This window comes from Falco biarmicus, chromosome Z, assembly GCF_023638135.1.
Source record: "Falco biarmicus isolate bFalBia1 chromosome Z, bFalBia1.pri, whole genome shotgun sequence".
NCBI classification, from domain to species: Eukaryota; Metazoa; Chordata; class Aves; order Falconiformes; family Falconidae; genus Falco; species Falco biarmicus.
This window is the reverse complement of record NC_079311.1, coordinates 12,360,693-12,377,098: the sequence shown is the minus strand read 5'-3', so window position 1 is coordinate 12,377,098 and position 16,406 is coordinate 12,360,693. Positions and strand designations below refer to the sequence as shown.

The 16,406-nt window shown below is 42.3% G+C and overlaps 1 protein-coding gene across 1 annotated transcript in view; it reads left to right on the top strand.

Annotated features, from left to right (window-relative positions):
* The window catches only part of SVEP1 (sushi, von Willebrand factor type A, EGF and pentraxin domain containing 1), a 128,742-nt gene that overhangs the window by 99,989 nt on the left and 12,347 nt on the right, over positions 1-16,406 (top strand). Inside the window, exons 39-47 of the mRNA XM_056325171.1 lie at positions 398-623; positions 1,724-1,879; positions 3,788-3,851; positions 4,545-4,718; positions 5,797-5,970; positions 7,907-8,080; positions 9,791-9,967; positions 10,855-11,025; positions 16,042-16,137. Of these exons, the coding sequence (XP_056181146.1) occupies positions 398-623; positions 1,724-1,879; positions 3,788-3,851; positions 4,545-4,718; positions 5,797-5,970; positions 7,907-8,080; positions 9,791-9,967; positions 10,855-11,025; positions 16,042-16,137 (1,412 nt within the window). The remainder of the gene's footprint in view (positions 1-397; positions 624-1,723; positions 1,880-3,787; positions 3,852-4,544; positions 4,719-5,796; positions 5,971-7,906; positions 8,081-9,790; positions 9,968-10,854; positions 11,026-16,041; positions 16,138-16,406) is intronic.

Here is a 16,406-nt window from a genome sequence, read left to right as displayed (position 1 = left end):
AAGGCTTGGTTTGTTCTTGGAAGAGAGTGAGATCATCTTTAAATTGCTTGGCAGTCACATACTGTTTACCTAACCAACAGCACTCCTTGCAAAAGGGCAGCACAGGAGCTACGCTAAAGCGTTCAGTACCCTCCCCCCACTAAAAGCCACCAACTCACTTTCCCTTGTGGTGCTGCAGCAGCATGAGGCAGCTGGAGATGAAGTCTGAAGCTTCGAGCTCTTGCAACAGAATAAACTCAGTCCAGACATGCTTCTGGGTTACCTTGAAGTAACAGAGAAATCCCAACGTGTGCTTACAAACAACTTGTGCTGAAAAATGGCTGTCTGACTTTGTAATTTATGGGTTAGCTTATCCCTAGCTGTGTGTCTGTGGTCAGGTCTTCATGCTGTGTTGCAGATGCCTGGAAGGCTACACAATGGTGACAGAGGTGGATGTATGCATTTGCCAGGAAGATGGACAGTGGTCTCCTCAAAATATTTCCTGTTGCCCCAGAAAGTGTCCCCTCCCAGGAAATATCACCCATGTAATCGTACTTGGGGACAACTTCACTGTGAACGCAAACATCACTTTGTCATGTGTGGAAGGCTATAATCTGGTGGGAACAAGTACATCTGCGTGCAAGGTATAGTGTTATTTGCAATCTTTTGTTTTGCCAGCTTTGTTGAATTCAAGAGTCCTCCTCATGCCCTCATTAGCTTTTGGCCCTTAATTGCACACAGCAAAAAAATTTAAAGCATGCCCTGCAAAATATAATGTGCTTCCTTGCTGTCCAGTAAGAACAATTACTAGTTTTCAGAACTAGAAATTACTGATTCCTTCTTCCATTGAAAATTAATGTTGTCCTTTAGAAAAGCATTCCTTTTTTCACATTTCAGGGAGTAAATCATGTCCAAGAATTTAAAAAGATGTAGCTAAGATTTCTAATGTATTTTGAGGGTTGTGTGCAGAGCTCTTTTTCTCCAGAATAACAGGCAGCACACATTTTAATCCGCTTTGCAGCTGTAGAAACTTGAATCTACAGTATGTTAAAGCGCAAACATCTTCATCAGTTCTGCTACTAACCTGCTGTCACATTAGCTGTGGACAACCTTCACTTAAGCTTGTAAATAGACTCTTTGAAGTCACTAAGTCCGCTTGTATGAGAAAAGCTGAGCATGTGTGGTTTTGCTCCATCAGCACTTCATAAGGAGAAGTTTTCCTGTTATTTTGCTGTTTCAAAAATCTGTGGAAGTAGGAGTAGGTGCATTTGATGAGTGTCTCTTCAGGTATCGGACTTCCCTTGGAGAGCCTGGGAAGGCAGCTGGAGCACTTAGTCATGCTGTTAGACATGCAGCCAGGGGACAACTACAAGTCCAGAACATGGTATCAGGCATCTGTAATTTCATTCTTCTGGTGTGTTCCCTGAGCTATTAGGTAACCTTGTACAAGTGAACTACCCTTTCCAAGCTTCTGTTACCCCATTTACTTTTTCTTCCTTCTGTCTTGTAACTCTAAGCTGAATGTTTCTGCCAAAGCTGAGCTCCTGTCTATGTTGCCATCTTAAAAGTGTTGCTTAAATTACTGAGTTTTATTAAGGATTGCACAGATAATATTACATTACCCATATCTGTACACCCACAGCCATTGGATGCTTCTACTATGATTTTCCTAACTTTTTCATTTAAACATGAATTAAGCATATAAAGTGGTGCCTTCACACTTCAAACTACATCTGTTTTTCAGGAGAGTGGATTTTGGGTGCCACCATTTTCTGATGACATCTGCATTCCTGTGTCCTGTGGGACCCCAGAGTCTCCAAAGCATGGATTTGTGGTTGGCACTAAATACAAATACAAAGATGTGGTTCTTTATAAATGTGATTCTGGCTATGAATTACAAGTAAGCAAGCTCAAATCTTCAGTGCTCTAAACCTTTAGTTGTCATTTTCAGTTCTTATGTGATTGCGAGAATGTATTATTTCTGGTCTGTACTGATATATTCCCTTAACTGCCGCAGAAGTTAGGTATCTGCTGTTGTTGTTATTGTCTGTAGAAGGTTCCTGGTATGTCTGGGAGAGTACTTAAATGACTTAAGAGTATATTTGAAGCAAATAGAAGCATCCTGTTCAGAGATACATGTTCAGCAGATACCTTTCACTGTTGTTTTTTTTAAATGGAAAGTTGTTTCAAGCCCTTTGCAAATACAGCATTATATATGCTTGTGACCATAAACCATGGAAGAATTAGTTTTTCATGTATTGCTCTCTTGAACGGGTTCTTTGGCCAGAATTAGATTGCATTCTTCCCTCTATTTCATAATGTCCCAAGCATTATTATGTCTGCTGCATTGTGCCTTTCAGACACAAAGCTCCTGAAAAACTCCGCTGCCCTCAGTTCTATGACATAGCTAGATGGTACCAAAGTGATATCTCTTCTTTTAGTAAGGCAAAGGGATTCCAGTTTGTTCAATGGCAGCTTTATTCCCTGACAGAGAAAGGAACAAAGTTCGTTCCTGTCCAGTACTTTTTATTATGAGTATTGGGCTCTTATCCCCACCTGAGCCCTGGATCAGCACTGCAGTCCCATTTCAGGACTCAGGCTAGCCAATTTAGAGCTGCCTCAGGTGCGTTTTCAAAAGCTGCAGTGAATTCAGAAATGAAAGTATGTTGCTGAGGCACAGCATGGCCTCAGCCATCCCCAGGTGATGGCAGAGTACAGCCCAGTCACATCCGGAGGCATGAGGTGGTGGAGGTGTCACCAGGACAGAGGCTGGCTCTTAATGCTATGTTTTGTGAATACTAAGCAGAATGCAAGTCTGCTTCCTTTGTGCTGTTGTAAGACCAGTAATAAAGTGAGTACTTCGTGAATGGGAATTTACCCAGTCAGGAGGGAATTCACTCAGTATAGAATAAAAAAGAGAGTTTAGAGAATGCTTAGGTAACAATAAATTTAATTTGCATTTTGTTGCCACGTATGTAATATCACTGAGGATGGAGGGGCGGGTTGCTATTTAGACAGATAGGTAGAATTGTTGTTTCAAGTAAATTTTGGAGGTAATAAGCTAGTGCTTTCATACCGTAAAAAGTCCTTCCAAGCTTTGTATTCCCGCTTCGCCACCTAGCGTCAATCTGTCTCCTTGAAGTCCTGATTTTTTTCCTTTGGGAAGCAAAGTCCATTGGGTGTGATGCCATATGATCCTCATGTCAAACAGCTGCCCTTGTCAGTGGGTTTGCTTTGTAATGAAAGTACATTAGTTCAAGGGACACATTTGGATGTTGTTCTCCATGTCTTGGAATAAAGTAAGAAATCAATTCTGGGCTATTACACTGGCTATAAAACCGGTACCTAAGAAAGGTTATTTATAAACAAATTTAAAGAATTGAGTGTTTGGGATGTGGTTAAAATCAGTAGGTTACATTTATAAAACACAAGCTTGTGCTGTTATTGAAAAAAATGCTAGTTAGATTTTCTGTGAGTGAGTCCTGGGAGGAGAAAATCTGTCATCATAACACATTCCTGGGAACAAGAGTGGTAGAACTGACAAGAAAGATAATATACCAGGGAGAAGGATGAGAGAACTGACTAGCTGGCCCCACAAATTTTTGATTTATAAAAATACCCATCACTTTGCAGGAAAGAGTGCTACCCTAAACTCTGCTGATAGACTTGGGCGGCAGCAATTAGCTGTCTCTTTTTGTGGGTTGCACTTGGAGGGAAAATGTCCTGGCCTTGCTGGGTACTAGAGTTGATGGGAGAAAAGAACGGACTAGGTAAAGTTGTTCTTTGAGCATTCTCTTTTGTTTCACAGGGTGACGCAGAGCGGACTTGCCAAGAAGACAGGCTTTGGAGTGGCTCAGTGCCTGTGTGCAGAAGTACGTTCCACCTCAGTTTATCACTTAGCGTTGGTCAAGGGTGATTTTACACAACAGAAAACACTAATACTTACTTTGCTTTATAACTCATACGGTCTGCATTTGCCTAAAAATTTTGGCAAGTACCACTGATAACATCCTCGTAGAGCTGCAGAATAGCTGGTGCGTGCAGGTAATAGTGTGAAGGAAATTACTACACCTTGCTGCTGTATCCCTAAGAAAGCTGTGCAGGCAGCTTCCAAGTTGAAATAGGTCTGACAGTTGATGTTATGATTTCTGGGGTTACTGGGGACCTCTGAACACGTTAGTTGCTAGCAGTCACAGGTACTTAGCATCCTCAAAAGTGGATACTTGTTCCCAAAGGTGCTTCACTTCTGTGAGATGTCTGATGCCCACTGACTGCAATGCCAAAATAGAAGTTGTCTGCATAAGTATTTACCAGCTGTTGGGTGTAAGTGGCAATAGTGGACTCTCCCAAGACTTCCTGCCAGCATAGCCACAATAGATTTTTGTCTTTTAGTAGGAACTGGAAGCAGAAAGTATGATACTGTTCTGCTGCTCGGGGGTAAATATCTGGGAATGCCCAGATACATGCTGTGTTCTTTGCCCATTTCTCAGAGTAAAACCTGTGGAGGTAGGTCCTGAACAGGGCAGGACATTATGGCTGATAGTAACATATTCCTTGTGTTATAGGAGTATCATGTGGACCCCCAGACATGATAGAAAATGGATCAGTTCAGGGAGAAGAGTTCCTGTTTGCCAGTGAGGTTTTTTACAGTTGTGACCCTGGCTTTGAGCTGCAGGGACCAAGCCGAAGGATTTGCCACGTTGACAAGAAGTGGAGCCCCTCCACCCCTTCGTGCACCCGTAAGTAGCAAGAAGAGCAACACGGTGGCAGTTTTCCAGGACATCTTGGGAACAAACAGAGTGCTTTTGCTGGCTTCCTCCCAGTCTCCCCCTCCAGCTGGAGGGCTGTAACAGGAGGAGCCAGAGGAGAAGCCAGCAGAGAAATTGTCATTGGCAGTTCCTCTCTGGTCTGAAGGGAGCTCCTTTTGGCACATTAAAATGGCATAAGCATAGAGTTGTGCTTAGGTCGGTAGGGGAGGAGTGTGTCTTGCTGTATTTGATTTGCCTTGCATTGCAGTCAGGGGCCTTGGACATCATGTGCTGTGATGGTTAATCTCTGCCATGCCAAGGATGCCAAGGCTAATATATCCTGGCCACTCTGTATGTCTGGAGATGGAAGACTGTGCTCCCTAGTAACAAATCTTGGCTGTCTGTGCAGCAGAAGGTCATTAATGGTAGGAACATGGAAGGAAGGATTTATGACTTATTTCATACAGGTTATAAATAAAATGCTAATATTTTATAATCTTTACCAATAAATCATTTTTCATCTTCTCATGGTGATGTCATAGTCCTAATCTTTGCATTCTTCTCTCTCACCTCTCACGAATTTGCCTTGTCTCCACAGTAAGTGTGGGACAGGGGGCAAGATCCTTCTTAACCACTGTCATTTTTCTTGAGGACATCTTGCGATCACCTTCAACTGTAGAGGGAGCAAAGGAGACTGCAAATGCAACCTCTGGCCTGCTCAGAAGAAACAATCTGGATCGCTGATTGAACACACCTCATAGCTCACAACACCATCAGATACATTTGGACACGTTCTCTCTCAGGTGTCCGAAGCCTGAACCCCAAGAGAGAGGGCAGGCAAGGCATCATATAACCCCTCGCCATATAATACTTCACTGCTTCTTTCTTCCTATCTTTCCATTAATTCAGTGTGTGAACAGAGCTGTCAGACAGTGTGTAACAGATAGAGAGAATGGCCTTCATTGTCTGTAAAAAAACAAAACGTTTTCTCTTCTAGGAATTACTTGTGGGCTGCATCCCTCAGTAGAAAAAGCAGAGGCCATTTAAACCAAAACGTTTTCTCTTCTAGGAATTACTTGTGGGCTGCATCCCTCAGTAGAAAAAGCAGAGGCCATTTCTACAGGAAGCACATATAGAAGTAATGTAACTTTTGTGTGCAACTCCGGATACCATCTTGTTGGGCCCCAGAATATCACATGTCTTGCCAATGGGAGCTGGAGTATACCCTTGCCATTGTGTGAAGGTAACCGTTTCATGTCTAGCCTGGCACGTTTCATGACCTAGCACATTCCAATCTGGGATAAACAATATCTCTTCCTTCATGCCTGCATATCATATGATCCAGGGATTGAGCTGATTTTGGGAAATCATTCTGTAATGTGCATTAAAAATGGTGCCTGAAAAATGAGATGTGTCACCATGAGCACTGCCTGTTACCAAGCCAGAAAGAGCTTAGACATCATTTTTCCTAAGGTTGCAATCTGCAGTTTAACAAGTTTAATGAGAGATGAGTTTACTTGCCATCTCAGAAAATCAAACCCCTACCAAAGGTAGTAGCTGCATGGACAAGTGACTTTTCGCCCAGCGGTCTCCTGTAGTCAATTAAGTTGATACTCTTGTTTCTGAACTTTGGGCCCCAAAGACAATCTCAACAGCTCAGCCTTTAACCTCCACTCTCCTCACATGAACAAACACCATGAATGTGTACCATTTTGCAAATCACCACTTTCAGGTGCTCCCTCAGCAGGTCCTGTCACTTGTGTCACAAAGCAGAATGAATGCCAAGTGAGAACTGTCTGTGTCACATGGAGTGTGCAGTGGTGGGTGGAAACAAGGCTGTCAACACATAAAGAGAACAAAAACTTAAGATCACGAGTTTGCATAGATAGCCAGTGTTGTTGGGTGATTGTTCAAAATGTAAAGCATATAGAAGCTTACTAAATTGCAGTGTCATTAACTTCTGAGTGCACTTCATTCTTGGCCTCTTTGCCATAAAAACACAAAATCTGGGCTTCGTGCTTTTCTTTTCCTCGAAACACACTAACTTGTTTCCTGCCCATCTACTTCCTTTCAGGCCGTTCTTGTCCCTGCTGCATATACCTCAGGTCTCCCAGGCTGAACTGTAGACCCAGCATCCTGCTTGCTTTTCATAGCTGCTCTTGCCACTTTTACATGGGGCTGACATGATGATGTCTCCACGCCCAGCTGCACACACAGATTCAGAGGCAACCAACATGTTGTGACAGCTTCACCGAACTAAGACAGATAATGATCTTCCACTCAAGACAGGTGTTAGGTTCCTGTCACCAGAGCCATGAAAAGTGCATGAATGCTAGGGATCATCAGGTGTGCAGTGTTGGGCAGCCACACAATGCACAGATCACTGTGCGCTACAGTGCCCTGATACTTTACAGACCTTATAGCAGCAACCTGGAAAGCTGATAGGGGACATCCACATCAGAGAGGAGGTCTCTAGCACCTAGCCAGCCACCTGAGAAAAGTCACACACTAGCAGTGCTGAAAATACATCTTGAACAGGGTTGAGCACAGCCACTTCACCAACTCCTGTCTTCCTCTCCTGATGACCTTATGTCTGTCTGATAGTTTAATCTTCGGTCATCCCATTACACAGACCACCTAGGAAAATCAACTGGAAAATGGGATGCAGAACAGAGTCTCTTTTGTAGCAGTGGTAACCCAGCTTGGACTGTTAGCCTGACAGTGTCAGAAACACAGCTGAGATTCTTAAGGGGAGCGATTGGTAATGTCAGTGTTGGCATCTTGCACCAAACCCCCATCCTTCATCTCTCTGGTATTGTCAGATGAAAAGGAAGGTGCAAAGGGCTGCAAGTTTCTGGGGTATCTCTCAGTGGCAAGAAAGAACCATGTCCATGTTCTGCGCCACTTTGATATGAAGTCATAAATGTGTCCTCTGCTCTCCAGCACTGCCACATTTTGCTGACCTGAAAAACACGCGGCTGTGGCTTTTTTCTGTCACTGGGAGGAGCTCCTTTCCTAGCTTGGCTACATTTCCTTCCCAGGGCTACTGAACTCTCCTTCAATGCTCTTCATGATTAATTGTTCTGTGGCTGCTACTTTAAGCATACTGTGTAATGCAGGAATTGTTAGAAGTCCAAGTCTAATATCCAGCTGTATTAATGTGAGTTCTTCCTTTGCAGAGACCAGATGCAAAGTTCCAGTTTCCTTACTGAATGGGAAGGCGACTTACGAAAACAATACAGTTGGCAGTACAATAGCATATTTCTGTGAGAGGGGATACAGCTTGGAAGGGGAACCTGCAGCAGAGTGCACAAGAGATGGAAGATGGAGTAATCCCTTGCCTCTCTGTAAACGTGTGTGTTTTCTTTGTGATGAAAAATTGGTCTCAATTTGTAAGCACTGAAGTCTAGGCTGCTTTTCATTTAAACTGACAGAAAGAGAGAGCAACTTCTGCAGATCTCTGTGGAAATGTACTGCAATTTTCTTCTGGAGTGGCCATGAGCGGATTTTGTCACTTGTAGTTTAAAAATATGTAGTTTAAAAAATTGGTTTGGCCTACATGAGGAGATTTGTTGGTGTGCATTCCATTTTTACGGAGGAACAAAGGGAGCAGTTACTAAGATACGTTAAAGCATTAACTTGTCTGAGTGCGGTTTTGTGACAGTAGAACAACAAAGTGTGTTCTGCCTGGCTTCCCGTAGTTGGAAGGTTGACATAAAATGGAGTCAATTGTAGTCAACCACTCGATATATAAGGAGCAGATGAGATAAAAGTTTGGAGGACAAGGCAGAAAGGCGACTTTATTGTTGTCTATAGCTGACTGTTGGGAGGGTGTAAAGAAAAAGAAGCCAGACTCTTCTCAGAGGTGCACAGTGGTAGGATGAGAGGCAATAGACACAAGTTGCAACAAAGGAAATTCCAGTTAAGTATTCGAAGAAACTTTTCACCATCATAGTAGTCAAACACAGGAACAGAGACCCAGAGAGGACACGAAATCTCCATCCTTGGAGATACTCAAATCTCAGCTCGTCAAGTCCCAGAGCAATCTCTGACCTAGTTGACCCTGCTTTGAGAGGGAGGTTGGACTTAACAGCTATATAAATGATTCTGTGATTCTGTGAAATGGCACCTCACATACATGTGCGCTGTGCCACACACACACAGTAGCCTTCCTTGTTGCTCTGTGTCTGTAACAAATTTTAAGATCTGCTGTAGTTTTAGGGTGGTTGATTTGAGATACTTATTTTTTGTATTACAAAGGACTCAGGATTTTAGTTTTCAGGAAACTGGCCTCAATGTCTGCTGTATATAGAGTCCAGCCTTTTCCGCAATCATAATGAAATCAACGGACTATGCAAAAATAGCTCAGCAAGCTTACAGCCAGCAATAAATAAGATTATCAGAGAAATTCTAAACTCTAATGCAGGGGTCCTCAAACTGTTTAACCAGGGGGCCGGCGCGGATGCAGTGGCAGGCAGCCATCTGCGGCTGCTTGGTTTCCCCCCCCACAACCCCCAGCGGGGGGACGGGGGGGTCTGTAAATACCGGGGGCCGGACTGAGGACCCTGGGGGGCCGTATGCGGCCCACGGGCTGTAGTTTGAGGACCCCTGATCTAATGGATGTTATTGTTAAGTCTCTGCTCAAACACCTGGGTTTTTGCTGCTCTTCCTTGACCCAGCCCCTCAGAACAAGAAATAGGATAGGTCTGGGTCTTTTTTAGAGTTACATTAAACAGGAAGGACATGAGCAAATGGTTTGATAGTAACAGGTAGGATATTTCCCACTTAAATACTTGATATGTCTTCTACTGGCATCAGTAGAGTATGGTGGCAAGCTATGTGACAGCAGAGAATCAAACAGTAATAGTAGCAGTAGTATTTTATTACCTTAATCTCATAACGTTACATCGTTATAAATTGGACTTGTGTGCAGCATCTATTTCTATTGCTTTTCATATTATTTGATTTTGAAGTTTGCAGAAACTATTCTAAAGTATTTGCTTCCTTCCTTCCTTCCCTTTTCCCTCCCTTCTCCTTTTCCCTTACACCCTTTCTTGGAACAGCAAACCCTTGTCCTGTGCCTTTCGTAATCCCAGAGAATGCCCTTCTTTCCGAGGTGGATTTTTATGTTGGTCAGAATGTATCCATCAGGTGCAGGGAAGGCTACCAGCTGAAAGGGCAGTCTGTGATCACCTGTAATGCTGATGAGACCTGGACTCCAGCAACAGCCAAGTGTGAAAGTAAGTAGCTGATATACAGTTCCACAGGGGTTTGGTACTTTCCAGAGGGCTGGTGACCACAGGTGTATCACACAAAAGTGTGACAGCACAGATGTGTCAGCAGAGCTCTCCATCTAGATGCAGTTATTCTGGAAGCAGAGAACTTTTGTCAGCTGTTGCCATTTGGAGAGGTGGGTTGGTCCAAGAGATCCTGACACATAAAGGTGACCTAAGAAGCTCCACAGAAGAGCTATTTGATTTTCTTTCTGACAAAGTTGTTTCTTTAAAAGGATCCAGAATATACCTATGTGGGTTGATACCCCAACAGCATTCATCCTACTGTCTACTAGGCCCTACTGTAATTTTATTTTCAATTTACCTTTTGCAAGCACTGGAGCTGGGATTAGCTGTTGTATACACTAAATATCCTGAGAATGATTCCTGTGAGATTATGGGTGATGATGAGGGTTGTAGGGACATGCTGCCTTTTATTATATTTATTGGCACTGACAGAAGGCATAGTGTCTTTTTGCAGACATGTCTGAAAGCTTTTGGCTTCTTGCAAGCAGTATTGATTAATTTGAACAGTGACATCACCTCACTCTATAAATCCAGTATTATGAATATCCTGGGACCATCTGAAAGTTTCTGGTCTATGTGGTGGATAGAGCCATTGTTGCATTACCTGAAACTGCTGTTTCTGGCCATCTCAGTGTTCACTGCATGTACGTACAGGTTCTCCCTGTGAGTGTCTGCACCATGAAGAAGTCCTACTCACTAATTTCCCATTAGAAGTGTCTCTCTGGCACCTCGCAGGTCCTTTGTGCAAAGTGCTGTGTCCATGGTTAGAAACTGTATCGTGTAGGCACTGCAGCTTACCAGGCTCTGGGTGGTTTCTTTTTGTTTAGAGATATCTTGCGGCCCCCCAGCACACACAGAGAATGCTCTGATTCGTGGTAGCTTCTATCAGTATGGAGACATGATCACCTATTCATGCTACAGTGGGTACATGCTGGAGGGGCCCTTGCGGAGCATTTGCTTAGAAAATGGAACATGGACAACACCACCTACCTGCAAAGGTAAGTCTTTTTTATGAACAGAAGCATATCTTAACTTGCCATAAGGGCAGACTTATCATCCTAACTGCAATAAAAATGAAAATGAATTTTTGCTAGTTTCAGTGCAGTCACAATTTCACCCAGGGCATTTAAAGTGCAGAGTGTTGCTTTATTTCCAAGTGAAACAGAAGGCTTCCACAATTTTTCTCTTTAGTCTTTTCTAACCTTAGAGTTTCTTTTGCTACAGTGTTGTATCCCACACCTAAGATCCTCTCTCCTCACATCTTTTTTGAGAAAGTGATGGAACCAGTCATCTTTCTTACATGCTGAGCTCTTTCAGATAAGCACTGCCACTCAGTCATTCCCAGTCAAAGATCAAGCACTGCCGAAAACAAATGAGATGAGTGCTTAGTCTCTCACTGTGTCTAGAGCTTGGCAGCTTCTGAGAATTGTTTTGCAATATAATATTTAAGGATATGTTGATCAGCTCACTAAATAACACACACTAAGTACTGCAGAAAAAATACCAAAGACAAAGTCTAGCCTTTCCACCCTTGGTATGCTGGCAGGAAGATGTCACTTCTTGATTTGCTGAGCTAAAATTCACCTGTTTAAATTACAGAATTAACTCTTCTACACAGAAGATTGAAATAAATAAAAAGTTTTGAGCAGAAGATGGGGGAAACTGTTAAAAACATATATGAGCATCTTCAAACAGTAACTTAAAACCAAGGATGAGGCATAGCAAAAGGGTTCCAGGGTCACAGGGCTTTGATGGAAGAGACCTTGCTATGTGCCATTTCTGCATCAGAAGCTTGACTAGCCTTCTGCCATGAGGTAGCTATAAAGCTGTGAGTTACCTTCACCCTTAGGTCTTACCTCAGATGGTGTGACAGCAACCATACTACAAACTGAGCCTTAGGTATTTTGTTTAGAAATTTAAGTATTAAAAGCAATGAAACCTTAGGGCAGATCTGTGGCCAGTCATAAGCAGCCCCATTGCCTAAGCTTGAGAACTCCCACAAAGAGGAAAGGTGCCAGAATGCTCTGGGAACATTGGATCCATCATCAAAGTTGTCTTCTCCTTCTCCTGCAAGTCTCAGCTCCCTGTGTTGAAAATGGAAGTGACAGTACCTCCTGTTGGAGATTCTCTGTTTAGGTTAGAAGCCCTTTGGAGATGGAAGATTCTATACCGTGCTAAGCCTGACTAATCAGGGTCCTCTCGTCAGTTTTTTAATATGAATTCTGTCAGCAGAATACCATAATGTTAAGACATAGACAAGCTGAGTTGTCCTACACTATGAAAGCACACACTCTGTTGAAATGCTGTATCTAATAGTTATAATGGCCTTGCCTAAAAATCATGGATCAGTAGATCATTTTGAGGAGACTCAAAACCAAAGAAGTGGGCTCGTAACTCCTGAGTATTTCAGGAATAGAAAAGCTGCTCCTGAAAAAGAGGTTTCTCCTGGTTCTGTGACCATGGCTTGCAATTGCCATGAAGAATCACCTGTCAAGTAGCCAATTAGAGAAGATTTACAGTAAAACCACCTCAGTTACTTCAGATGTCAAGAGGTATCCAAAAGTTATGCTAGAAATTTACACCGCCAGAGCACTGAGACCTTTCTGAAAAGTTTGCCAAGTATCTTGTCATGTCTTTCTAAACTGTGGTGGCTGCAGGATTCGAGGGATCTCTGGATAATAGCTACTCTATCTAGCTAGAATTCATTAGCAAAATTATTTCAATATTGTCTCTTCAGATTGTAACACTTTTGATTCTTCAACTGCCCCTTTAATATTGCTAGCTTTACTTTTTATTCTTATTTAATATTTCTTAGTTACACAGAACCCTACTTTATGCCAAAGGCTGTAGGCTTCTGCTGAGGAAGGTTCTTGCCACTGGTTACTAGGAACCTGGAAGGGCTGATCTGAAAAGCACTGTCAAACATGTGTCCTGTCTGCAACACCATGGAGTCTACTGGGACTGTTCAGAGGAATAAATATTAGGGAAAATCATTTCAAAAAATGAAGTGGTGAGGTAGACAGATGATCAAGGTGTAGTGTAGGAAAACGAAGAACAAATAACGTGCTTTTTTGTGTATTTGGGGAGAGGAACAATTTCCCCCACTCTTTTTGCCTGAAAGGGGAGCTAAAAAGGACTAAAGATGTTTCTGAGAGGACAGACCTGTGTTTTCATGACACATGTCAAAATAATCTTTCAAAACTGCTTTACAATTCATTTGGGGGATTTGCCTAACAAAAGGCCTACAGGACCCAAGCCTTTGTGGTCTACATCAGAAGTGACATGAAAGCACTCTTTGTAGTGACTCATGCTGCATTTCTTGTTTTTGGCTCTGTGAGTTGATTATTAATGCGTTCTAAACCTGCTTGAAATGTTCTGGCCCGGTTGAACAGGTTAGTTAATGCAAATTTTATAATTAAAAAGCAGACTTCGTTAGCTTCTTTGGGAGAGCTCTCACCACCGCTGCACTTGCCTGAATCAGTGCTGGTTAGAGGTTGCAGACCAGATTCTGATCTGAGTTTCAGGGGTGAGAAGTGTTAGGCTGGATCTGCCAGTCATAAACACCTGCAGGACTCAGCAGGCTGCACGCAGCTTGTTTGACACCAGTTTTTTCTCTCTGAAATGCTCTAAAATCTGTGTTGTCTGCACCTTGCTGACTGGGAATGGTAGTGTGGGGACCTGCCAACCAAAAAGTTCATACCCCATCATCAAACAAAAGCATTGCGAGAGGGCAGCTGAAGCATGGAGGAAATTGTTCACTTGCAACCACAGGGAAGATTTTTGGCAAAGCTGAAAACAAATATCAGAAATTATTTCTTCCCCTTATTACCGCTGTTTGTCTTGCAGCAGCACAATAATTTTGTGTCCTGTGGAGATAACTCTCAGGTATGGATTTACAAGAGGATCTCAAAGATGAGATTGATACCATGGATGTGAGATTTACTACTACTAACTGAAGTCATGCTTAATGGTTCCCGTTCTCTCCCCAGCACATCAGGACTGCATTTGCCATGCTTGCTTTTACAATAGCAATGAAAGAGAATGAGATCCCAGCTTAACTTCCCACCCCAAGCCTTTCTGTAGTCTTATCTGTTGAGTGAAGAATAATCTCCACAACTACAGACACAAAGTCTCTGCCCGCCTAAATTGGTGTGTAACAGGTGCACACGTAGTGAGATACTGTCTTACTCGTTTTCACAACCAGGGCCTGGGCAGTAATCCAGGAAGAGCCTACCTCTGCCCAAGATCCTGGATCGCTGAGCGGGATGGAGTTGCCATCCAAAGCAATTTCTGTAACTCATGAAATATCTACATCTTATCCACTGACAGAGGGAGAGAAAATACATTTCAGAGACCATGGGCTTTGAATTTAGGGTGGGATATCATCTATACACAAACCTTTTAACTCCCATTCCTTTATACTTTCATGGAATATTGTTTCAGTGGTGTGGATCACATAAAGCTTTAAATGGTTTTTGATTAAACTTTCATAATATTTCATTGCACAAAGGACATCTGGTTAGCACACTTTTCTACTTTAGTCAGCACGCGGAGACAAGCTCTCTGCATAGTCATCGCTATCTTTACAACAGAAATTGTTCAAAACCTGTTAAAATATTGCAAGTTCTCTGAACCTGCCAGGGTCTAAGGTCTCTTCCCATTCTTATTATTAGCTGATGTTTGATGAGAAGGCTCTTGAGACTGAAAAATAAAATGGCAAAAGCTTTGACCTCATTTCAACAGATCCAAGCTGCAGCTCGCAGCTTGGATCTGTTAGCTGCAAGAGTGACTCGAGTTTGGCTCTGTCAGAGGAAGATTTGCACTCTTTCCAATGTTGAGCTCAAGTCTGAATGGTGTTTCCATGTGCTAAACCACTGTTTGTATTTAATACTAACACTGAACAAGATATGAAACACTCAAAGCCTAAACTCACATTTTGCTCACCTAGTAACTAATTAAAGATAGGATGCAATTAACAGTTCAGACTGAGTTTACTGTGGTTACTCTGTGTTCATAGCTACCACTAATTAGAAGTTAGTCTGATTACTTACTTGTACTGTAGTATCATCTCGAAGCCACAATTTTTGATCTTCTGTATATATTATGTACACCAACATGACAAGGATTATACTTCCTCCAGTGATCTTTAAGTCTACCATGTTTGTACTTAGCTTGCCACCTGATTTTGTAAAGTCATCCAGGTTTCCCTGCATGTAGTAGCCAAGATGCAGTGCAGTGTTATAGAAGCAACAGTGAGTCCAAAGCCTGTCCAGTCCAGGCAACATATTGGGCTAACGTGACAGAGTCCACTTCAAATTCCTCACTGCCGTGATCGGAGGCTTATTACAGGTGTGCAAGCCAAGGAGCACCAGTCAGCGTGAATGCTAACTGAGGTTTATAATCACACTTTGGGTTCCACAGGTGAATGTTTCACTGTGCCACTGTTGCACCCTGTTGGTCACTCCTCCTTATGGTGGATGATAGTGCAGTAAAAATTGCTCATTTTACCACAGCATTTAATCTTACTTTTGACGAACCCTATATTATGCCAGATGATACTATCTTGGTGTTTCATACCAAGGTTAGAAGAAAGCTTGATTTTATTTTAGAGTTAATTTAGAAGAGGGAGGAAGAAAAGCTTAATAGTTTTTGTTTGGGGTGGGTTTGTTTGTTTTGTTTTAAAATATGAGTGGGGAAAAGCAGACAAAGGATAGCATCAGCTTTGAAACATCATGCAGATAATTTACCCGACTGTACTAAAAACTTTTAAGTTTTCATTCTTGCCATGGACAATTTTTGATTCTCTTGATATTGTCATACTCTTGCTCACAGTACTTAGACACACAGAGCCAGAAAACAATGTAGCCCTTGAAATCACAGCCATGTTTCTATAATTCACTGCCTTTGTTTGTTCTACTCTAAACTTTACAACTGCACAGATCTGTGCAAGATACTGAATTATTATGCTTCTAATGAACCATCTTGAGTTTGTAATGAAATTTTATTGTTTTCAGCTGTCTGTCGGTTCCCATGTCAGAATGGTGGCATCTGTGAGCGACCAAATGCCTGCTCATGTCCAAATGGCTGGATGGGTCGTCTCTGTGAAGAGCGTATGTACATCATCCCTAAGCATAGTTTTAAGTGTGTTGTAGGTAAGACAAGTGAATTTAGTGCAGTGAACCAGGTAGGAAAATTACAAAGGCATAAGAACGAAAAACATAAAAATCATTGCTTTATTCTGCTTGATGAATTAGAGGGAGTAAAAAGGCCAACTTCTTGCTTGTTTCTAGACAAAAAACCATCACCTGACATCTCCAAACCAAAACAAGCACTTTTTTTAGTTGATGCAATTTTGTTTGTGGGTGCTCTTTCACTATGG